Here is a 24,858-nt window from a genome sequence, read left to right on the forward strand (position 1 = left end):
GAAAGCTGAGCAGCCCTTTAAAAACATAAATACACACAAGGTATGTCTATATGCAGTATGCAGACACCGCAAACAAACTAAAACAAATTAGAATAGACATTTTGCAGCGCTGAGTTCCCTTTTTAAACGGCACCCATGCCCGATTGCCACAGTACAGGCAGGTACGACTGAATTTATAAGATAAGACAAAATTAACATTTAGATACATGGTTAGGCACAGGAAATCACTTAAAAAAGACTTAAATAAAACTACAGAAAAGGGAGAAGTGGTCCTTTCTTGAAAGATCTGTTCATGAAAACAAAACAGATTGAAAACAGCAGGGGATTATTTGATAGTTCCTTTTACAAAAAAATCTTTTATTGATGTAAACTAGATTGCTATAAAACATATGCAGGCTTATATGACCAAAATGCTACACTAGTAGAATGCTAAATTATTAACCGAACTCCAGAAATACATCACACATCACATACATCACATATGAAAACATACTGTTATAACATTCAGAACCATGATTTGATGAAAACTTTAATCAAATCATTGTTGTTAAACAGTGTGAAATAACATGAGCAACACATCCAACATAGGTCAAGCAGGCATGTAGAGTATACAGCCAAATATGCTACAGTGAGCAGGAAATAATATGAGCCAATGCAATAAGGCTATAGAAACTGGAGACAGAGGAGTATACGTGGGTATTAGTGTTAGTAGGCACAGTGGCTTTACTTTGGAATGAAGATCTTCTGACATGAGTTTTTCAATTCATGGCCATAATCCCATAACAAAGAAGCCCACTTTAAAAAAAAGGCATTTCTGTTAACAGATGCAGAAAAAAATCTGCCCGGCAACAAAAGAGACGGAATTACATCGACAGGAAAAGTTAGTTTCAAAATAAGGCAAGCTTATTGCATAGTACTCGGTACACAGTGATCCTATTTCTTTAGTTGAGCGATGGTGGTGCCAGAATGGGTGAGGCACTGCTGCGGGTCTGAGCTCCACACACATTTGCACACAACAGCACGGACACTCCCATCGCTTGCATGGCAACACAGCACTACCAGAGCCTTTTCCGAGAGGATCCCCTGATTATTATTATCATCAAGAGCTCAACAGGACAAGATTGTCTTGGATGTGTTTTGAATGAAATGTCTGAATTGGCCTTCAACATTTCACATCACAGACGACCGGGATGGTTGCCTACCAGGTAATCAGGTAGCCACAGCAGATTTCTTTTCAGGTGGGTGAGAATGGTTTAACAGTGATTGTAGCTCTGATGTGTGTTGGCCTGCCAGTATGGCTCAGCATACAGTGCATACACCAAAAGTGACATACACGTGAATAAGGAAGGTTCGCACATCATCACCCGAAGTTCCCTGCACAGGTGATACACACCTGTCCAAATCACAAGTTTATGTCAGAGGCACATGGCTTTGACCAACTATGACTTCCAATCTGCCTCTGTTGGGCATTCTCTTCTCTCTGTTAACTACTACTGCTGGACCATGATGGCAGTTGGAGCCAAACAGGAGTGAATGGTGTGTAGCCATGCTATGGCAGTGCAGTGTGAGAAGGAGTCTGCAGCTGAAACGCCATCTTGTCTGCGTTTCGCCTGCTTGAAGCCTCTGAAGCAGGAGATTTGAGAGATTCCCACAGTTTTCTTTATTTATTTTTTAAAGCACCAATACTTGCGCTTCGGACTCATTAGAAAAGAAAATCGAGATAAATGTTTTGGGCAGAGAGTTATGGAGCGTGGACAACATGGACAACATGGACAGAGGCATCATCTGCTGTCCTCGTTAGTTTGTCCCTCATTCTCATGCTCCTTCTGTGTCTCCGTCTCAGTCTGTGCACCTTTGCTTGTTTTCTCTCCCTCCGTGTCCACTTCGTCTTTGTCGCTTCCTTTCTGTCCGTCTTTCTCTCCATCCGTCTCCCCATCTCTTTCCCCGTCTTTCTCCAGCTCTTCCTGGTTCTCGTCGGTGTTCCCTGAGTCGCTGCTTGCTGCGGAGCTGAATGAGGGAGAGCTCCTACACACACAACAACAACAAACAGCACAGTTAAAAGCTAATGCAGTTTAATATTACTGTCACCTTCACACTTCACATTTCAAACTGACATTTCAACCAGATTTATGCTCCCTTGGAATAAAATCCATAAATCAGATACAGCTAAACAAGTCTTCTTCTCTTATTTTGTCTTCAGACCATGTTTTTTTTAATAATACACAGTAAGAGATGGGTGTCACTGACCGTGGTTACATGCATTCGAATAACTGGCTTAGTCGGACTGAAATCGAATTATCCGTTTCATGTAAACACCTTTGTTCGACTATGTGCGGTCCGACTACGATCCGATTAACACCCCTGGATAACTCGATCCGATCCAGTTGATAACTCGACTATCGCGGCATGTAACGGTGAATTGGATTAGGAACTAGACTTTGCGTCTTTGCGCATGCTTGAGATCCCGCCGCCCTCCTCCCTCCCTCCCTGCCAGGTCGTGACCCGGAAGACGAAAGAGAGATAAGTTGTCTCAACTGTTCATACTAATGACACGTTTTTTTATGAATATTCTGCAGACTGTCTCACAAGCTTATTCTTGTTGATCATGAACAAACATAACAGAAGAGGTCAGAAGATATGAGCACCTTTACAACCCCTCCTTAAACACGTATAAGGACGTTCCACATTGTATTTGCTTAAAACACACAGCAGTACTGTCAAATCAGCTGTCACTCGGCTATTACCTGACCAAGGTTCCATGGCAATGTTCCGAAAGCCCATTATTCCGACAGCCCGCTGTTCCGAAATTGTGAGCACATCAACGTGAACCACTATAGCCCACATGCACATCCCAATGAATCACACAATCATAAACATATAAATGCCTTTATTTCACAAGCATTAACTTTAATTCAGAATATTATTATACACACATGGCATTTGCATCGCGATGATATATAAAAATATTTGTATGATTGCCAACGCATGCATGCTTTGCCAGTGCTTGACAAGATCTGCGTAATGTCCTGTGACGGTGCCGGTGATTTCCTTCGCATGAGTGGTAGCCTACCCCATATTCAAAACCAGAGTAAGCTAAGTTAACAAATATTGCCTAGGAAAAGTTATATGCGTGATAGCCCGGTGAGCGTCTCCGCTCTGCTGTGCAAACGAAATGCTGTGTGTGTTTTGTGCACTTAAAATATTTCTAAATTTTGCCAGGGGGACTATTTTTCGGAATATTGAGATGAAATTTGGTATTGCACCCGTGAGGCAAGCCTGAGTTGAGTTTTGTTCGGTTATTTGGCGCTGCCCTCTAAAGACAGAGACGTGACCGGTGAAGCGGGATATTTTCCCGTTGCAATACCTTCCTTTATAGACAACAACGATCATACACTCCCATTGCACTCAAACAACCACACTCAAACGAGGAGATATTGTATCAATTAGCCTATTATGTATTGTATTAATTGCACAGAGTTCCAGTGGCGCATGCAGCCGTATGCACTGTGCGTACCTTCTGCTACGCGAGAAGAAAAAAATATATATAATGAACGCATATTTATTACAATGGGGAAACTATAAAATCGGAGTACGGACAACTAATGCCCAGCGTTGACGATGCAGATACAGAGCTGGAAACAGCTAAATGAGTTAGAGCCAAAACGCAGTGAGCTTTATCAAGCCCTGGAAAGTTCGGGAAATTTCTACCCAAACATTCATTGCGTCCTGAAGGTCTTGTTGACAATGCCCGTTTCCATTCAGTACAATGAGGCGTCTTAAGACATATCTACGAAGTACGATGACTGACAAAAGACTGACTGGACCTGCTCTCATGAATATTCACACAGATTTGGAAATCGACAGCGAAGAAGTACTAAAACAATTTGATGCAACTGGCAGAAGGGCAATGCGTTTTGGCTGTAACCCATTATTTGCGCGCGTGTGTGTGTGTGTGAATGTGCGTGCGTTTCTCTCGCCTTTTATCTTTCACCTTTGAATAATGTAACTTATAAACACGTTGGCCCAGCAGAAACAAACAAACAACCCGATGGACAACCCAAGAGGCAACACGCATTTCTGGACCGATGAACAGACGCGATTCATGCTCAATCAACTGTTGTTGTTGGTAGTGGTGAAGAGGTCAAGCGGAAATGGCTGTATCACCACTAGTTGTAATGAAAACAGCGCCACCTAACGTATCGGATATGACATGCTTTCGGCCAATGATTCGGTTTATTCACTGCCATGTATATTGGTATAATAGCAGTTGCCCCAAAAGATAGCATAGTTCAACTAAAGCAAGATTCGAATTATACCATCATGTAAACACACTGAATGTATCTGTGACTGCAACATGCAGGTACATGTCTCTGCTGACATGTAAATGCTGTGGATGGCCCACTCATCTCTGCTGACATGTAAAAGCTGTGGATGGCCCACTCATCTCTGCTGACATGTAAAAGCTGTGGATGGCCCACTCATCTCTGCTGAGTGCTGACATGTAAAAGCTGTGGATGGCCCACTCATCTCTGCTGACATGTAAAAGCTGTGGATGGCCCACTCATCTCTGCTGAGTGCTGACATGTAAAAGCTGTGGATGGCCCACTCATCTCTGCTGAGTGCTGACATGTAAAAGCTGTGGATGGCCTACTCATCTCTGCTGAGTGCTGACATGTAAAAGCTGTGGATGACCCACTCATCTCTGCTGACATGTAAAAGCTGTGGATGACCCACTCATCTCTGCTGACATGTAAAAGCTGTGGATGACCCACCCGTCTGTGCCGTTGGCCCCGGAGCCTTTGATGAGTCTCCTGCAGGTCTCCATCTGCACGTCCAGCCCCCGCTTCATGCTGCACATCTCCATGTACTCGTGCAGGTGGCGGTTCATGTCGTTCTTGGCAGTGGCCAGCTCCTCCTGAGGACGCAGGGAATGAGAGGAGGTTGGAGTTAGTGGGTTTGGGTTAGCAGAGGATGAGGGAAGTGTGGGAGGATGACCTTAAATTGATTAAAATAGTTCCTTTAACTGCTGTGGTCATTTTAGTCATAGTATTCTAATGGCGGGAGCTGGTCTGGCATAGAGACTTGTCTGACCCATGCATGCTCAGTTATGCCATAAATGCTAGACCTCAAAGTGTCTGAGGACATGCAATTTAACTATGCTAGTGAATTCATGGGAATCCCACTAAACACCAATTTAGGGTGTTTTGCAAAACCATATAATATCACCCCTTACAAAGACCCATGCAGATGCACCCCCCTTTTCCCAACACAGTCTTGTATTTCATCCATATATTTATTAATTGCATTTACTTTCTGTGTATGTACTACCACTCCATGGACATGCTTCTCCTGGGTCCTTATAGGAGCTTAAGGACACTCTGCCAGAATGCACTTAGTTGCACTCTGAGTATTATGGCGCTTGGTGGGGTGATGTTGGGACACATTCATCTAAGAGCACCACATCACGTATGGATCAATGGACCTCCACTCACCTCAATCTGTCCCATGGTCTCCTGATATTCCTTATCTCTGTCCTTGAACAGCGTTTCAGTCTCATCAATCAATCTGCCAATGCTGGTATCATTGGACACCTAAGAGAAAAAAAGAGCTTTGTTTCTGACTGCAAAATAAAGCTATGCACTCAGTATACAAATGCACCCCAAACCTCACAAAAACAATGTGGATGTTTTGGCTGAAAAGTCTGCAGTATTATATGTATCAAACACCCAATGGCTTTCCATCTCTACTAGATAACAGCAAACAGGGAAAAAAGAGATACTCAGCAAAGTGCCTGTGACCAGAAAGAACTAGACAATCCTCACATCCACTATGTAGGCAATTACTGACACTCTGTAACGATACACTTTCCTCTCTATCTCTTTGTATAAAAAAGCTATACTGGCTTAAGTTTAATAGATGATGTGATTCTCTGGAGAACTATTGATTTGAAGGCAGTATATGGCCTCTAAAGCTGCTCTCAGTTACTGTGTCTTGGGCGTCTCCCTGACCACCGCAGGCCATGGTGCCGGGGGCGTTGTAGTTGCAGAAGTCCTCCCACAGCAGCAGCGTCTCCTCATTCTCCTCCCAGGTCAGACTGTCACAGTCATCGTCAAAGTCAAACGTCTCCCGCCTGGCAACAGAGGAATTATCTGAGACAGTTCTGTATGCAAGAGAGAAGCACAGAGAGGTAGAGGGGAAGGGCAAAAGGAGGACAGGAAGGAGAGAGGAACGTAAACACGTAAAATGTTCCTGAAGAGGGGATTACAGGGCAACAGAAGAGGGCAGCTCACCAAAGTGAAGACACAAACACAACCTGATCCCAGACAAGAGCTGACTGGAACAGAATATGTAGCAGTATCAGCTAGTATCTGGATTGGTGGGGGATTTATGGAGTGAATGAACATTTGCTGTAAAAGTCAGACCCAAAATATGCAATTCCCCCTCATGACCACATGGTGGCACCACATGATAAAGTTAAAGATTCTACACTGCCCCACACAACTCATTGACCCCTATATGCAGACAGCATTGTAGACAGCTACCTGGCGTCAGAACGCGAGAACAACTTGGGTGATATTACATTTTTTTGCTCCTCAACTTCCGTGTTTTCAGTAGGATGAAACAGGAATAGGACGATAGAGGAATAGTGGGAACGCTAACACATATTCTTACGAATACAGCACAATGGCTGGTTTAAGTTTATTATGTCTATAAATGACTTTCTGTTTATTTCCAGAAAGGTTCCTCGGAGGCAGCGTGTCCACTCACAGCTGGTTGAGCATGCGTTTCATCTCGTCTGTGATGTTGACAGACCCCGGCACCTCTTCTTCTGGAGGGGCCTCGAGCGCTAACGCCAGCTCCAGCTCCTGGCCTTCCTCGTCAGACACCGGCTTGGGCTCTTTCTTCCTGCACACCATGGCCCCCTGAAAGACACACACACACACACACACACACAAACACACACACACACACACACACACACACACACACACACACACACACAAACACACGTACGCATTCAATGAATTTGCCATGGTTCACAGGATTGTGCAAGCTTTGGCAGAATGAAGACAACTCTGTGAAATCTGCTTGAAACTGACATTATATTACTGAATGTTCACATGACTTCATAAACACTAAGCCTATTGGTATTTAAGTGATAAATACAAGACGAACGCAACACCATACAAATTAAACATATTGTAATATGTATTGAGATGATTCCTTCCCTTGAAGCCACCCCCCCCGCCCCCCCCGAACACAAGCTGAACACTGTCAGGTAGTACAGCTACAAGTATGCCTCCTCATCTTATCATGCATCCTTAGTGCTTTACTTCCCCCTATGTACAGTGAGTGTACCTTGCTCTGGTCTGGAGGTGCCCTGGAGGAACTGATGGGGAACATCTTGCTCATGTCTTGGGAGTTCCTCTGCTGGGCCACGTCACACAGCTTAGCGGTGATGTCGATGCGTCGGCAGATGTCCATGTCCACCTTCATCGCCTTCTCCTGGATCTTAGTGTCCAGATCGGACATTTCCTAAGAAAATTGGATAAGGGAATGAGTTAGACATGAACTAGTTAGTTTAAACCACTGTATTTTAGTGTTGCAAAAAAAGGTCTTAAGAAGCAGTGACAATCAGCAAAATCAGTTGGATGTTCTCATGAAAAGCTTATTTGACAATCAGGACAGGTACGGTGGAACAAGAGGAGATGCAGTTTGCTCCAGCTAAGAGCCTGGATATGAACTGAACTCTTTAGTTGTTCTTACAACAATGAAAACAGAAACTATCTTTGTACAATTACTAGTCCTGATTGCAAAAATGTAGATAAGTAAATTACTTAAAATAGTTGTGAAAATGACAGGGGAACTGTCTGTAGCCACTGCCCATGCACTGAACAAACTGCATCTCACAGACTGAAGCAATGGCATCAGCAAGACGCCAAGCAGCAGGTGAAACCACTTCAAACACGATGTCTGCTACCAGAGCACTGTTTCAAAAGCCCTGAGCACTCATCGCATGCTAGATCAGCACGCTTGTGGGGATTCTGAAACAGCACTGCATGGTGGGACGTTTTGACCACACACCAGAGCATTATGTCTGACTGGGAGACACACCATAGCAGTATGTCTGACACTGAGACAGAATGCACAACACTCAATGTGGGTGGGTGAGGAGCTTGCTAATGTGGAACAGGATTCAGCCAATTCAGAAATGCTCAATGTCAAGTGACAGTCAGTGATGTGGGAAATAAACACATGTGCTTTGAGCAATCACCACGCAGATAGCTATGAGCAATCACCACACAGTGGGTGCAGGAACACCCCTGATCAGGGACAAAGCAGTAGTCTGGGATGTATGTGTCTCCACTGCACTGGGATGTACTGTAAACTCTTCCACACTAGTTTTGCTTTTCATTTTGGGGCGGGGGTTGTCAAATGAGCCGGGACACTGTTAACGTCTTACTTTCAGCTCCTCGTTTCTCCAGGCGGCCTCTAGTTGACTTAAACGGGGAGCCCTAGCGAGCCGCTGATTTTGCTGTTGAGGATCCTTTAGCATAAGTAATAACAAATAGACATCCCTTCACACACACAGGGCGGCCATGATGGGTCAAAGTTTACAGTTGCACTAAAACAGATGAAATAGCGCTGAATCTCTTTGTCACTTGTCAAGCTGCTACGGCTCAAACTCCTAAGTGCTAACAGATGGCATTGCTTCACAGACCCTAGCCCAGAGGGAGCCATAAAGAGTTAAACACTGATCAGGGCGTGGCTGTTGCATTATGGCCATTCAGTGGGGGCTTCGGGTAGCTCCTTTTCCTGACTCCATTACTCTGCTCATGGCAACAGTCAAGGCATTGACACTCTGGCTCATAAAGGAGTGGCTGATACACGGCTGTGGTTTACGACTAGGAGAAAGTCTACTGACCATGACCAAGCAATAGGCATCTGTGCTGCTCAAGAGAGCTTAGATAATCTTGCCGTTCATTTGTTTATTGTTAATCTTCCTTCGTTGATGCTAAAATTCGCCTCACACCACCAAACAAGAGGCTTGGTGTTATTGTTAGCAAAAAAGCTGCCTCATCCTGATAACACTACATGTCCATATGAAATACTTTGCATGTGAAATGGATGCTCTTGGACAAACATTTGAGCATTCCTGTGTCCCTCTGAGGGAGCGGTGAAACCCTATGCCTGTGCGTATGCTGATGCAGAGATAAAGGATAAAGAAGGGGGGGGGGGGGTTTGGGGGTAATGGAGAAAGCAAAGCCTGCTTGTGAATGAGGAGGGTGCTGCTCACATCTGTCATGAGGCTCTTGAAGACCACCAGCTCTGTTTTAAGACGCTCAACCTTCTCTGAGAGCTCCTCCTGGACGGCATCCGACTCGTGGGCATTCTGTGGGAGGACGGGAGACGCAGAGCATCAACAGGGCGGACATTTGAGGACATGTTATAAAAATGGAGAAAAAAAGTCGAAGACAATCTTTCAGGGTAAGACTTGAAACATCTTCTGTGGGAAGGTCTGTGGCAACACCAAGAGTGTAAGCCAACCCTCCATACGGTCCTAGGTGACCTCTATAAAAAAAGTATTTGGTGTATTTGTTTTTCACACACTGAAAAAAGTCATACATGATCCCCCCATTACAACGTTTTAGTATCTATGACCACAGTCACCACTCAGTGTCACTGACCCCATGTACCTGTGGACACTGGCCAGCTATGCACCATAAATAAAACAAGCTACTACTTGAACGCAGACCAGGAATGCACGGCATCTAGCAGCCACTCAGAATGGCTTTCCCCAGCACTGCTGACCCAGAGGCAGGTGAAGGGAGCGCTACAGTAAAGGGTATTGATCCCCAGTCAGCAGCAGCTCCAACGCTCAGGGCAGCATGTCTGTGTCTATTAACACACACAGAGGAGGCTGGGAGTCTGCCTGTCATCATGACCCATTATCTCTGCTAGTGTTAGAGTGCGTGGGTGGGAGAGGAAACACCTAACAGGTCAATTGAATGTGTCAACTTTGAGTCATGTTTTTGGAATATGTAAAAGTGGATTGGTTTGGATTTGCATCCGGAGCGCTTTATCAGTTTTGGGCCTGGGTACAAACGTTTGCATATTCAAATGTGTTATAAAGCTGATGTATTGGTTTAAATGCGATGGACATAGAGGGGGTTGTTTTCTGTGGGATGTGAAGAATACGCAAAGCGACACAATTGGAGTCAAAATAGATTGCTGTGAGGAGGATGGATGGATGGATGGATGAATGGATGGATGGAGCTGACGGTGAGAGATTGATGGATGTCCTCACCTCCTGTAATGTCTCCACCATAGACTCCATCTGCTGCCGTCTGGACAATTCTTCCTCCCATCTGTGAAGACACACACACAAACACACACAGACAAACAGAGTCCTTTAAAATTTGAAACATACATAACAAACTGCTCACAAAAACAAATGATCAAAAACAATCGAATCAAAGTTGTTACATTATTCATTCATTTCACGTACTATGTCACACACATCTGTCTCTAAACCTTTGTGTTGTAACTTCTTTCAGGTAGTTCAATGTGTCTCCCACTTGCCACTTTCTACAGACCACATGTATTGTGTGTATCAGTAAGTGAATCCTCTGGAAACAGATCAGTGTGCAATGAAACAAATGAGGCACCTTCCAATTACAAGTGAACAGGACACAAACACTTTCTCTACCTTGTTGTGAATGGATACACAAGTGTTTACTCGCAGTTGCCATGGCAGTGTAAGTGCACAACAAACCATGTCAGTAACTTCATAAAACTGAAGGGAACTAGGCGTCTTCAGCCACTACTAATTCAAGTCATTAGTGTCCTTCTCTCTTGTTTGGTGTTGTCAAGCTGAAGGTCATGCACTAGACTCCACGTTATGGCAGCGGTGGCAAGGGTTTTAATTGCATCTGTGATTAACATGAGCTTCACTGCTGTGTAATCAAGGAAAAGGCATCTTTCTCAGTGTGCTCCCAACTGATGTCAGCCCAAGATCCATCCTGGCAACAACTACATCGGACGGTGAGGTCACTTCCTATAAAGGATTAATACATCACTTCCTTTTCATGCTGACAGACTTTAGTAAGCTAGTAGCAACACATACATAACTGACAGATCCGAACGGCTAGCTTTCCAACAGTCAGCCAAGTAATTTCCGCTGTGTTTAAATCCATTCAGCAAAATTGAATTTTGACTCAGGGCCCAGATCTTGGCATCTTTGAGGACTCTTAAGAACACGGTCAAAGCACAGCCTGTGGTCTCTCCACCAGACAAGGTTCTTTGCCCAGTAAAGTCTGGCCTGTCTGCTAACTGAAAGATCTGTTCACCGGAGACTGGTTCACCCTCACTGCTCCACTGAGTTGATTACCTGCAGAGCTCTATTCGTTTCTCTCGTGCTCCATAGGATTACAACTGCTCTCTGATCAGTCTTGGGAAGCCTGTGTGTGGCGATGGACTGTCAGAACCCACTAGCACAAAACAGACTTGCCAAGTACCCCAGTAAGTAAGTGCTGACAGGGAACAAGGCGATGTCCTTTGTAAAGGACAGTTAACCACATACTGTAAGTGTTCCACTTGGTAGATTAAGAGGTATCCGCCATGAAGCAAAAGTATTGTTAGCCAATGAGGAGGTACCTAAATGAAGGCCTCAGTGTGGAACATCAGATCAAAGGGTGTAATAAAACTACCGCCGCAAATAAATACAAATGAGGTAAATGGTTCAACAGGACTTCAATAACAAACAGAAAACGTTCAAATCAGCTTAACCAACACTGAAGTCCACTCAAGACATTTGCAGTTTACTGTCTATTTTACATAGATTACACAAAGGTTTGCATCCCCATTACAGGGAGGTCCGACATTTGAATGTTGTTTTTCAAACGCAATGACTAACAAAAGTCAATTAAGCAGAGACACACAGACACAGAGAGACAGAGAGAGAGAGAGAAAAAGAGAAAGAGAGAGAGAGATAGAGAGAGAGAGATAAAGAGAGAGAGAGAGAGAGGGCGATAAAGAGAGAGAGAGCAGGAGTGTATGATGTGGACATGTATGTAGCATTTCCTGCTGAGCAGTGTGATCAGACTAAAGAGGGGGAGAGCAGAGACTCCGTCTGCTACCCCCGGATCAGTGGAGCTGACTAGACAGCCTCTCAAGGTCAGCAGGACGTGGGATCAGTGGAGCTGACTAGACAGCCTCTCAAGGTCAGCAGGACGTGACGTGACTCATACACGGACACTGTGTTACAGGACAGGACATACTCAAAGCGCCGCTAACTGCTCAATCTGATGAGGACTTTAAAGAGCTTTTAGGGAGCTCACCGTCAAAACATGGGTATAGCAAACCAGAAACAAATACAATATGTGAAACAGTGTTAAGTCCTTTAAGTCAGTCTTAAACTGGGCCACATGATCCACTTAGGAATACAGAGGCTATTGAATATATATGTCATGCAAGGGAAGGTGGTATCCATTCCTTCTCTGGGGCATAACCATCCTATCTTCCTTATCCTATTGAAGTCACTTTACAATGCTTGGGGGAGAGAACATGATCCCTTACATCCTGAAAAGCCATTAGAATTCAAGTTCTAAAACATTCTGCTGAGACCATCTGAGTCTTTTCAGGCACACATGCTTTCTGTTCCCCTGTCTCACACAAGACAGCTTGGGGGAAACAGATAAATGAGTGTCCTGTACATACAACACAATGCTCCTTAGACCTGACTGCTGCACAAAGGATGCTAGGCTATTGGGGTTGCCCTTGTGTGAAACTAGAGCAGCTCGTACAGAAGCCCAAGAGAGTCAGATAACAGAGATCACAGGACCTGAAAAGCACAGGAATGTTGGGTAAATATGAGCAGCAGATTCACAGATCCTGCTAAGCTACTTCACACAGACATGACATGTTAGCACTGAGGTCATCCCCATGACAACCTGGCCAAAGCCTTATCCTTAGACATTAGAGACTTAGTAGGTGGAAAATGCATGTCATGCGAAACTACAGTGCGTAACTGTTCTTTTTTTCATTTCCTTCATGACTAATGAGGGGCTTGTCTGTGTGACCAAGGCTCGTAAAAGTGTGGAGGTTACTGGAAATGCTCTGTGTCGGTGGAGCAGATCGAATCCGTCAGTCAGGCGCTACAGCGGCAATCACTTCGCAAACATGTCTTAAGACACGATTCCTGGACAACGAGGGCCGTGTGGGAGGACACAAAACACAGTTGCGTGGGAACATCATTACGTATGAAGATGGATGCCAGGCAAACTATCCACATTAAACAAACAATATCAACCACTCCTGTGTATGTCAAACATGACAGTCAGTGACAGGAGGCTCTGCCATTATGAACCATCAGCTATTCATTATGGCCTCGCAACAACAACTTGACAGCCACGGCCCTGACAGCGGTGAACTAATGGAGGACCACTGGGGGAAAGGAATGCTTTGCAAATTAACAGCTGACAAAGTCAAGCACCTGAGCTTGTCATGCTTTTGAGTAGCTTCATATATATATCAGCCCACTACACTAGATAGTAAGAGCCAGTGTGTGTTTGCTGTGCACGTGCATGTTGTGGCACTGCTGGCAGATTAAGAGCACACCCTAAGACTGACCTTTAGCTCTTCCACGGTTAGAATTCATAACCTTTATAGTGTCGCAGGCAGTGCGTTCCCACACAGCATTCTAGAGCAGGGACAGTATTGGTGTACTGCACAAAGAATGTCACAAAGAAAGGCAGAACGCATCCAGTTAATCCTCACCTTGGCAGGAAGCCTCTACAAAATCAAAAGATCTGAGCAAGACAGAGAGGATAGATTCTGCTTTAACATGTGCTGTTACACCTTCTTTCCTTTGTCAGTGATACTGTGCACTCATGTTAAAACTGAGCATTGCTTTGAGGTATCAACATGCAGTCATTTTGGGATTTCATTTGTGTCACCATGCACATTTCTCTTGTAATAGGAAATAATACTTGTTTGTATTTCTACGACTGACCTCTCAAAAACAACTTTATTTATTTCAAAAGTACACACATTCCTTTTACCGGAAGACAAATTAAACGTCACTTAGAGTTGCTGATGAAGACATTCTCTTAACCTAGGCCCACCATAGATCACAAGGACAGGCCAAGTCCAAAGAATCTCTAAAACCCCCTCTGGCATTGAAACCATTTGGCTTTCTGAAAATAAAACACCCCCTTTAGAGAGACTGCTTTCTGGCAGAAGCATTGAAAGAAATGTAGCCAAACCAGAAGAGAAGAGCCAAAGTAAATTATATTGCTTTGACCTATGGAACTGCCTTTAGGCACTGTCAAAGGGCCTTAGCCCTGCACAGGAGCCCAATTCTCCCTTCAGGCACCTACTAAAGCCCTTCAGTCTGCGCCAGCCAGCTGGGCTCTTCTTCTGAGATTCTTTTGAATGAAGAGTGCATTACAAATAAAATAAATTATTATTAGGGTTCCTCCGTCAGGAGGAAACCTATTGTTATTGTAGGTATTCTTATTATTATTCTTGTGCCATTGGAGTCAATGGCAGCCCCTAGAACCGTATGGTAACTTTTTCTGAAATTTGGCACACTCATTAAGGACAGTCCCTACTTTACTCACACCAAGTTTCATGTCTCCCACTAGACCACACTAGCGCCACCAATGGGTCAAAGTTGGACTTTTGTTAACACTGTAACTTTTGAACCGTTTGACCGATTTTCAAAAATGACGTACCATTGGATTCCCTGGATCAAGACGAACCGTCAATTTCCGGTTATATAGATTTTCCGCTATTTCCGGTTTTATCAAAAACCTTTGAAAGGCATCACCTCTTGGTAATGTTTAAAGAGGACCTCTTGGTAAGGTATCTAACAGCTATGTGTAGTCTACGTCAGTATGCAAGCAGTAAACTGTATGAGAGGATAGAGCTTTGTTTTTCCTTGCCTCCCATTTATCAGGAGGCTATGTGTGTGTGTGTGCTGAGATATGACTTCACTTCCTGTTTGGCGGCTTTTCTGCTGAATTTGAGTGGCTGTACCGGACAAACGGTTGTGAGGATCAAAATTCTGTTTGGATACATTTTGTGAGGCTTGGTCTGAAGATCACCTCCTACAATTTTTGTCAAATCTTCTTCAAAATCACCAGAGATGATCTTCAGACCAAGCCTTTCAGCAGAAAAGCCGCCAAACAGGAAGTGAAGTCATATCTCAGCAAATCTTTCAGATATCAACACCAAACTTGGTAAGCACGTGGAAGACACTACAACATGTTCCCATGTGCAAAGACAACTTCATATCTTCAAAAATGATTGATATAAAGCAAATTGCATTAATCGCTAACGCTAAAATAATGCCTTACACATTTTCCATTCAAAAAGTGATACTCTGATTCAATCACAAGTTCATATGAAGACACTTGAGAATGTTTAGTACACAAATCTGAAAAAAAGTTGACTGTAAGATGAAAAGTAGATTTTTGGTGAATATTTGAAACATGCATGCTTGGCTAATTGCTAGCATGATTTCCAATGTAATCTCTCCCTGTCCGCTCCTTCGCTCCCCGTGCGTGCTTGCTCCAATTCTCACAGACACAAACTTTCCCCTGACACACCAAAAGCTTGGCAAAACGCACACACACCATTTCATGACATTGTGGCCTGACCAAGGCCCTGCTCTCTCCTTAGCTTGAAGCCAAGGCCCTTGTGGATCTTGACAGTATTGCATTTCAAATTGAATATCCCATTGGTAAGTCTGCAGCATGGATTTTTCTATACAGTGACAAATTGTGCAGAATATACATTTTTCCCTGGTTCGCAATCTTTGGAGGAACCCGCCATTGCTGCCTGCAGCTATATTTATTATTATTATTATTATTCTGAAAATATTTGGAGGAGCATATAAAGACAGTTTGGACAGTTTTGGTGCTTGGGCCTGGCTTCTGATTCACAGAGAAGGGGAACAGCTGCAACCTCAGGTGGACATGTGAAGGTATCCACCGGTGCAGTGGTAGTGTGGAACTGGCCCTTTGGTTTGGACTCAATGCCTCCAAAACAACTGTTTCAAGTGGTTTGTATCTTCCAAAAGTAACTTGAAAACACAACTCAATAAAAGCACAGTATTCGTTCAAAGCAGTGGGCAAGGCTGTGCTGCAGACCCTTCTCTCTTTCTCTATCTCTATCTCTCTCTCTCACACACACACACACACACACACACACACACACACACACACACACACACACACACACACAGCCTCCTGATAAATGGGAGGCAAGGAAAAACAAAGCTCTATCCTCTCATACAGTTTACTGCTTGCATACTGACGTAGACTACACATAGCTGTTAGATACCTTACCAAGAGGTCCTCTTTAAACATTACCAAGAGGTCCTCTTTAAACATTACCAAGAGGTCCTCTTTAAACATGGCATGCAGAGAGCATATGTATGGCTTCACACCACACTGCCATTGCTGGCTTTCATTACAGACTGCGTATGCCTGAGAAAACCATATTTATCTCGTTTCTGGCACACACCAACAGAATCCCTCCCCTGTCTGTCTTCACCTGGGTCTATGTTCAAAGGCAAAGGAAAGACCTAAGGGGGACTAGGGTCTAATGGTAATGACCAAAGATTGTAGGCTGTGACTTGGAATGTCAGTTTTCACAAGCGCAACACTTTTCGGCCGTGAATAGCTTGTTGTGGAACCACCCCTCCCAGAGGGTGCACAGCTGTGCTGACATCAGGGCCAGGTCCACTCCAGTGTCCGCTCCTACCTGGGACTCATGCAAATGGCTTTCTGCCTGTGCTCCATATCTCACGCTTATAGGGAGGAAATGCAGGAACAGACACACTGCAATCGTATTAAGACAGGCCTGTTTGTGTGGATGTGCCAGGCCAACACAACCCGCAGCATCAGATAGATTTCTTATTCGACATAATGAGCAGGACTGAGATACCAAGTCATCAGACTCGGTGCTGGTGTATCAACTTCAACGCAAGCAGCCAGAATAGCCATCAATAAAAAAAAACCTTGCTGAATATTTAAACAACTCTGAAATGACTGCCTTATCTTGCACGACAACATCCGCTGTGTAAAAGAAATTCTTGTGATCTTTCAATTTGCTGACCCTTTAGATTCCCTCTGTACGGTAGTTTGCATATTACAGCTGTGTGCACACGTGTCCAAAGACCAGTTTAACACGGTAAGTCTGCTGTGACCCAGTTTCAAGAGAGCGGCGACAGAAAGATATGAGAAGATGGGAGGCAGAAGAGCTGCATGGCAGACTGCATGTCACTGATCTCCCAGATACTGGTCAGTCGTTTGATGCTAGGACCCTCCTGGGAGTGCTGCCCTGGTCCATTACTCTGCTGCTGCTGCTGCTGCACATGTGTTTCCTGAGAGCCAGGAGAGAGACGGTGAGAGCCCCGGCAGGAGGACAGATCAATACTTAGACATGCAACACTACAGGGCCTTCCGGCACACCATCAGACTATCACTATAGTGTGGCGACGGGCCAGTTCTGAATGGAGGTGTATTGTACTCGAATGCAAAACAGCTACATACGTGCCATACCAAGACTTATAGCAAATCCACAATAACGTCTCTGTGGCTCAACTGGTAGAGCAAGGTGCCAACAACACCAAGATCATGGGTTTGATTCCCAGGGAGCCCTCATACTGATTAAACATACATCTGAACGCTAAGTTGTTTGGGATAAAAATAAATAATGTAAATGTAATGCCATAATGTTACTACAATGTATATGTCTTTGGTGGGGAACTGACAACTCTATGCCAAAAAAGTATAATGGCTGAAAACTAAATAAATTAAATAAACCAAAAATATTTCACACAATGGCATTATCATTAAAATAGCAATAGCTTATTCAGGTTGTAAACAGCTGTCAGTGATTTGTGTAATGGCTGTTAAAGGTGAGGAATGTCTGTGTGAAAACCTGTTGTACTAGCCTGACATTTAGCAGAAGGGCAGTGAGGTGCAGTGCATGGTAATTATTTCCTGTGAAGCCAGCGAGGGCAAGTGGTAGTGAGAGTGTACCAGCCAACCTTCTCTTGCCCACTCCTCCCCCTTTCACTGTGACTGTGGCCTCTGTTAGCCACTGTAGTGTGAACATGCATGTGCCCACTCTGGCCTTGTTTCATTCATCCATCCTGTCCTCTCTCTCACACACACTCACACACACACACACACACACACACACACACACACACACACACACACACACACACACACACACACACACACACACAGACACACACACAGAGACATACACACACACACACACATGCACACACACACGCGCACACACACACACACACACAGACACACACACACACACACACACACACACACACACACAGACATACACACACACACACACATGCACACACACACACACACACACACACACACACACACACACACACACACACACACACACACACACACAGACATACACACACACACACACATGCACACACACACACACACACACACACACACACACACACACACACACACAGACATACACACACACACACACACATGCACACACACACGCGCACACACACACACACACACACACACACACACACACACACACACACACACACACACACACACACACACACACACACACACAGACACACAGAGACACACACACACACACACACACACACACACAGAGACACACACACAGACACACGCAGTGAAACTGATGAATGTTTTTTGCTGAATTCTTTTATAAATGCACCCTTGTCATACATCTAAAATAAATACGCATTCCTCTGAAAATAAAAAAATGTTCCACTAAAAGATTTAAAAAAAGATGTTTTTAAGCTACACACAGAAGTGTATTTGTGCAATTGGCCTGCCTTGGTTGTTTGTGAACTGAAACCTAATTGGATGTATTGCATAATGCATATGCTACTCTACTGTCCATAAAATGGGTCCAAAACTGCACGCATGGCTGAAGACCATTGAGTAAAGTCAACCATGTGAACACAGTTGGGATAATTGTTAGATAATCAAGAGAGACAAGAAAATGAATTAAGTCTTTCATAAAATTTGGACAACATTCCCAGTGTGTGTGCGTGGAAACAAATCCTAACTGCTATCTTATCAAAACTTTGAAAGACGAACACCCTGAATGTCAACACCCTCTTAAAAGATCCCTCAAACCTACACCCATACGATAGAGTTTAATCAACAGGCCAATGAGAAAATATGTTATAACGAAGCACACAGATTTAATCTAATCAACAAACCTCTTGTTTCCTTCTGAAACACACTGCCACGATTAAATACACAAACAGGAGCACCACAAACTTTGTGTCAACAAACCTGTTGTTTATGCACAAACTCATATGAATTCCCTGAAACATGAAAAGTGTTACAAAATGTGCTTTGGGAACCACCTCCAAATAAGGCTATAAAACCATGAGGATGAGGAGGTGGAGTGTAGGGAAGGAGGGAGGTTCATGATCTCAGCTGCTTCAGTGAATCATATCAGAGAGTGACTGAATGGCTTTGTGTGCTGATTTGAATGCCTTTTAGCCTATGGGGGAATGGACAGTGACCCAGAAGGGCCAGCTGTATCTGGCCAGGCTATCACAGCAGGTCCCATTGGCTTGGGGTATTCTTCCCTGCCTACAGAGGCCCAGCTACTGGTCTTGCTTTACCGATAAGAGAACACCCACCCACACACCCAGAGAATGACCTCATGAGGCTGCTGGTTCTGCTACTGACTCATGGGGCTTCGACCGCTGCTGACACACAGACAGACACACACACACACACAAACACACACAGACACACACTCACAAGACATGAGCTCACCATTAAGCCTTCCCAAATACCTCCGCTCCCTCCCCTGATCACACAGCCTGCTTAAGGAATGTTGAGCCTGATTTAACATGGGTCATTGGATGAAGCAGGACTATGATGGGTGGAAACATCATGTCCGAAAAAGTGTGTGCTGCTCGGCCTGAGACAAGGACTAGGCTTCCAATGCAACGCCCTGCCTCTGAGGAGAAAACCACGAGTTGATTATAAATGAAATACCGTGTGCACTAAGCCATGCCATAGTGAAGAGTAATGGTCCTGTGAGACTATGGCTCATGATGTATGGCCTGAGCTCAATCTAATTTCCATATGCCAATGTGAAAACATGCATTCATAAAAAACTAAATCAATTCACAGAGATAAAATATGGTCTCTCTCTACTGGAGGCCAACTGGTCAAAACAACTTCTGGCCCTCAGACGTTGAAACAGCATGGTAGGTAGCTGGCTATCATCAGAACAGTGGTGCATCCATCAGAAACTCCAAATCTTGAAGCAGTCAGTATGCATCACACCCATGAAGGCGTTCCCACGGAGAGTTTAATGCGCCACACAAAGCATTCCAGAGAGCTTAGCAAAAATAGGAGAAGGAGCAGTACACACGCGCATACACGCACACTCACTCCCACACATCCCACAGGCCAAATGAGATGGGGTCGGTGTCTCTTGTGGGTTTAGGCACATCATCCATCCCAGAATATTACAAGACCTCAGATCATTCTGGGACTACAGCCCTAATGTTTAGCTCAGCACAACTGCACTTCAACTCAGTTATTCACTTTGAGCAGAAAGACTCCCATTATAATCAAGGCAAGAGCTTTGCGTGTGGAAAAACAGACACAACTGCACAGTACAGCCTCTGCACATAGAGATGTAAATAGAGGGCATGTTAGGTTGTGGGTCTGAAACATTGCCAAAGAATTTGGCCTTAACAGTTTTGTGTTGCTGGGCAACATAACTAGATGGCATTCCAACATCCAAGACTCTCCCTGTTCTATCTTTCATCTCTGTATGTGGTAGGATTCTGACAGGTCCTTGCATGAACCAGACTCGAGGGCTCTATGGATTCCATCCCAGCTGAGTACTGGTCATATAAAAGGATGACCGGCTGGCAGGTGGATGTGTCTGGCCTCTTTCGGCACGGTGCCAGCTGCTTTGCCACTGCTGCTGCTGCTGCTGCTACTGCTGCCCACCCTGTCTAAGAACAGCTGAGCACTTCCTCCTGTCACAGCTGTGCCAGCCAATGGGATAAAAAAGGAAGAGGGCTGCCCAGGACAGCTCAGCTTATCTCAGCCCTCACACCGAACACAGGGCCACACTGCTTCCCCCAGACAGGAGGGGGACACCAGACTCACTCAGAGACCGCAGGGAGGATCAGTGAACTGATGAACAGAGGTGATACTAGTCTCATGGCTAATCCCCACACTTCTAGGACAGGAAGGAGAATGAGTGTGCATTTCCCAAAGCTTTGTTAGCGTAAGGCCAGAGGAACTGGGAACAATGGAATGGCATGTTTTGAAAAAAAACCTAGAGCATCACAACATTTGGATAGCCGCGTGTGTGTGTGTGTGTGTGTGTGTGTGTGTTTGTGTGTGTGTGTGTGTGAGAGTGTGTGTGTGTGTAACCACAGAAAGAAAGAGTACCTGAGCTCAAAACACTATAGTTTCAGATGATCATATTGGTGTAATGCTAGGGGGATGGGGCCCTGATGAATGGCTATACCACTGGTCTTTATGCTGCATCACTACTGTTTATTTCCTGAGGCTGTTGGAGATCCTGAAGAATCAGAGGATATGATGAATGCTTGAGCCTTCAGGATACTGGGGGGAGGAGGCTGCTCCTATCCCTATGAGAATTTAGACTTTCTGGAAATGAATAGCAGGATGTGAAGAACGCTTAAGTTATTTTCTCTGCCCTGGGCCCAAATAATAAGTTGCATTGGGACATTTTGTACAAGAGAAGGGATGTTTAGTGATGAATAACAGTAATGCTTTCTCTAATTCTAACACAAGTAATACAAGTATCAAGCTGTCGCTTACTGCTATCGAGGTGATATGTGATGAACATACCTCTAGTGTCTCTTGTGATAAGAGTCTTTCTTCTTAAAATTGTTGATCAAACATTTTCCTTTATATACTGTATTATGGTGGCAAGTCGTATTCAAATGACAGTTGGGTGGACATGGGACATCTTTGGGATGAGATATGTGCAAAAATGTTTACTGTTCTTGACATACCTCCCTAAAGAAGTGATACAGGTTGTTTGTTTACACAACAGAGGGCTACTATAGATCCAGAGATATGCTGTACTGTTCACGCAGACCATATATCTGGTTGTTTGTGATAAAAATCCCCTTGTTTTTGACATTTTTTAAACTTTTTTTTAAAACTACGCAGAAAAAAATACATTTTAAATAGACAGAGTTTTTTTTTTATTAATTTGGAAAGGTCATACAGTGAGAAAGTGAGGGACTCTCTCTCCTCTAAAGAGCTCTGTAGTTTAATTAAATTATAAACTGATTGATTACGGAAATACCCCACTTGGTGGTCATTTGAGCTTCTCAACATTTCAGAGCCTACTGGATGTAAGGAGAGTAAGGACAGTGACTGACAGGCATACACTAACTCTGAATTAAGCAGCGTTGAAGATATTTTTGATATTGATACTGAGGTGGGATAAAGACAGACAGAGATTTTGGCACAACATATACCTATTGAGGTAATTTAAGTGTGATGTTTGATTGAGGTAACTTCTTTTAATGGCAAATGGGTTAGAACACAACAGTAACTTACCACAGCTAGACCAATGCAGTTTCAGCTGGTAAAGCAAACCAACATAGGAAACCATTTGCAAAGTTGGATATGACTTATCTTTATATGAAACAACACATTGACGTTTGGCATGAATATGGTTAGTTCCTCTGTATGGCAGCCTGTGGCCTAAAATGGGTGTTAAATGTGTATAGTTTTTTTTTTTACCATTGTCCATATTGTCATTCAGACCTCAAGACAATGACAAACTTCCATATCATGATACATCTCTGAAATGCTTATTCCCTCAAAGTTGTTATAAGCGTGTATTTCTCTAGTAGCCGAGATTATTACAATGTGTGGAAAGATGTTTGCTAAAGACATTTAAGGTCTACTTTACTGAAACATGACAGCCAAAGCACCATACTCACTTTCTTCTGTATTCATCTCTCTCTCGCTTGACTTTGGCCAAAACGTTGTACAAGGCCCGCAGTTCTGGAGTGATGGTGTCAACCTGAACCCCAATACCATCTGGATACATCCAAGAAATTCCGGGGCTGTGGAGGGTTTCGAACCGTTCCCCATATCTTCTAACCTGGGTGAAATTCCATATCCTACCAGGATACCGCGACTGTCTGAGGTGTCCCGCTATGGGAAAGTCCAAGGCAGTGTCAAACGTTTGAGTGGCTTGCTCGCGACAAAAAAGTGCTTTGTAGCGAGCTTGTTGTAAAGCCTGTTGTAGTTGATTCTCTAGTAACTTATTCCTGCGTTCTAATTCATGGACTTTGGCAAGAAAACAACGAAAGCGGAGGTTGAGCGTTTTCAACACATGGATGTTGGAACCCAAATCATTACGGAGGCCACTGGTTACCACTACACCAGGTCCGGCAGCCTGGGCATTTACAGGGATTGCAGCAGCACCGGGAATGGATGAAGCGTCGGAATAATAAATAAAAGAATTCATTTTATACCCTGAAAACATGGAAAATATGAAATAATCCAAACGTTTGCTCCTTGGGTTCACATTGACAAGAACTCAGCCTCTGTATTTCCGCTGGCCGTCCTATTCAAAAGACCACTCTCCCATATTGGTTATATGATTCTTCATGGGGAATAGCAATGTTGTTCCCATTTCTATAGACACGGCGGTGTTAAAATAAAACTAAACAAAAGCACAGAGAAAAAAAATAAAAGATATCCTACGTCATGCTCCCATTGTCATGAGGGTATTCCGCTCCTCCGTGGCGACATGGTCATCATAGCATGTCCCTTTCCCCTAACAGCCGCTTATTTTACAACGCATTGCCTGCAGTATGATTTGCCAATTTTAAGGTTCATTGCGTGTTGGGATCCAGCCGAAATGTTAGCCTCATTCCTACCGCAAATAGTGAAGGTTGATGCCACTGCTGCTGCACGGAAGTCTGGTCTTGACCGCTACACCGCTTTTCAAAACCAAGCCAATGTTAGTGGGATCAGATTACAGTCGGTTAAAAACACGTTCTCTTCTAAACGCTGTTGCCCCGCCCTCTCTCTCACGGCTGGCCGTAACACCCCTTGGTTTTTCCCCGAGTCCTGTGCTACTGCGCAGCATCTCGTCATCTGTGAGCTTTCCGTGAAATTAACCCCTGTCCATGAAGCACAGTGCGTGGTGTATTTAAACTGCTGACTATCGGTAAGGGCTATTTAGGTCCACATTATTACACACTACTTGTCCACTATAGGTTCGCTATTTATTTGGCCTAAGAATTGGATTCCAGGAATCGGGTGAATAGGCTACATAACCCACGCTATATTGATCAAGTCTTAAATTTCGTACAATCCAACATTACAGTTGTCCCCAAAACGCATTAAAGGTTTATTATGAAGAGGTTCCAAAAAGCCAAAAAAAGGCATTCAGTAATAATTTTACATTGTAGCAGCGGGAAAATGCGAATGAATGCCTACTGTTTCGACAGTTTTTCCATTTCTCTCAGCAAACTCCAGCCCATGTATTCGGTTCCGCAGAGGACACGATACCTTTTTTGCAGTCCATAATAATGCGACTTTATCAGATCACCAAAACTCAGTGGTACCCTGGTTACCATAAACGGCTCTGTGAAAGTCAGTTCTGCAAGATTTGAACAAGAAGTTCGTGTTTATTAGTAGGTTTGAATAAAAGACAAATATCCCAAACAGAAGCCAGTGTAGTGAGTAGAGATTCAGAGATGAAAGGAAAATAAACCAGAATGGATAGACAACATGGGAGAAG

General features: G+C 44.1%; 1 protein-coding gene across 5 annotated transcripts; it reads right to left on the reverse strand.

Moving 5' to 3' along the window:
• Positions 1 to 473: 473 nt before the first annotated feature.
• Positions 474 to 24,580, reverse strand: iffo2a (intermediate filament family orphan 2a). 5 transcript variants are annotated; one of them, XM_031566686.1, is made up of 10 exons: positions 23,042 to 24,580; positions 10,310 to 10,370; positions 9,299 to 9,394; positions 8,465 to 8,536; positions 7,360 to 7,536; positions 6,769 to 6,923; positions 5,986 to 6,160; positions 5,493 to 5,591; positions 4,773 to 4,915; positions 474 to 2,025 (listed from the first exon to the last, which is right to left on the reverse strand). In XM_031566686.1, exons 1-10 carry the CDS (start codon positions 23,590 to 23,592, stop codon positions 1,782 to 1,784), a joined length of 1,773 nt encoding a protein of 590 aa, XP_031422546.1. In that variant the 5' UTR covers positions 23,593 to 24,580; the 3' UTR covers positions 474 to 1,781. The 5 variants fall into 5 exon arrangements, with proteins under 5 accessions (XP_031422546.1, XP_031422547.1, XP_031422545.1 ...); XM_031566687.1 differs by having other exon boundaries at positions 5,986 to 6,130; positions 8,465 to 8,548; XM_031566685.1 differs by having other exon boundaries at positions 8,465 to 8,548.
• Between the last annotated feature and the right edge of the window lie 278 nt (positions 24,581 to 24,858).

The sequence above is a fragment of the Clupea harengus genome, chromosome 4 (assembly GCF_900700415.2).
Source record: "Clupea harengus chromosome 4, Ch_v2.0.2, whole genome shotgun sequence".
NCBI classification, from domain to species: domain Eukaryota; kingdom Metazoa; phylum Chordata; class Actinopteri; order Clupeiformes; family Clupeidae; genus Clupea; species Clupea harengus.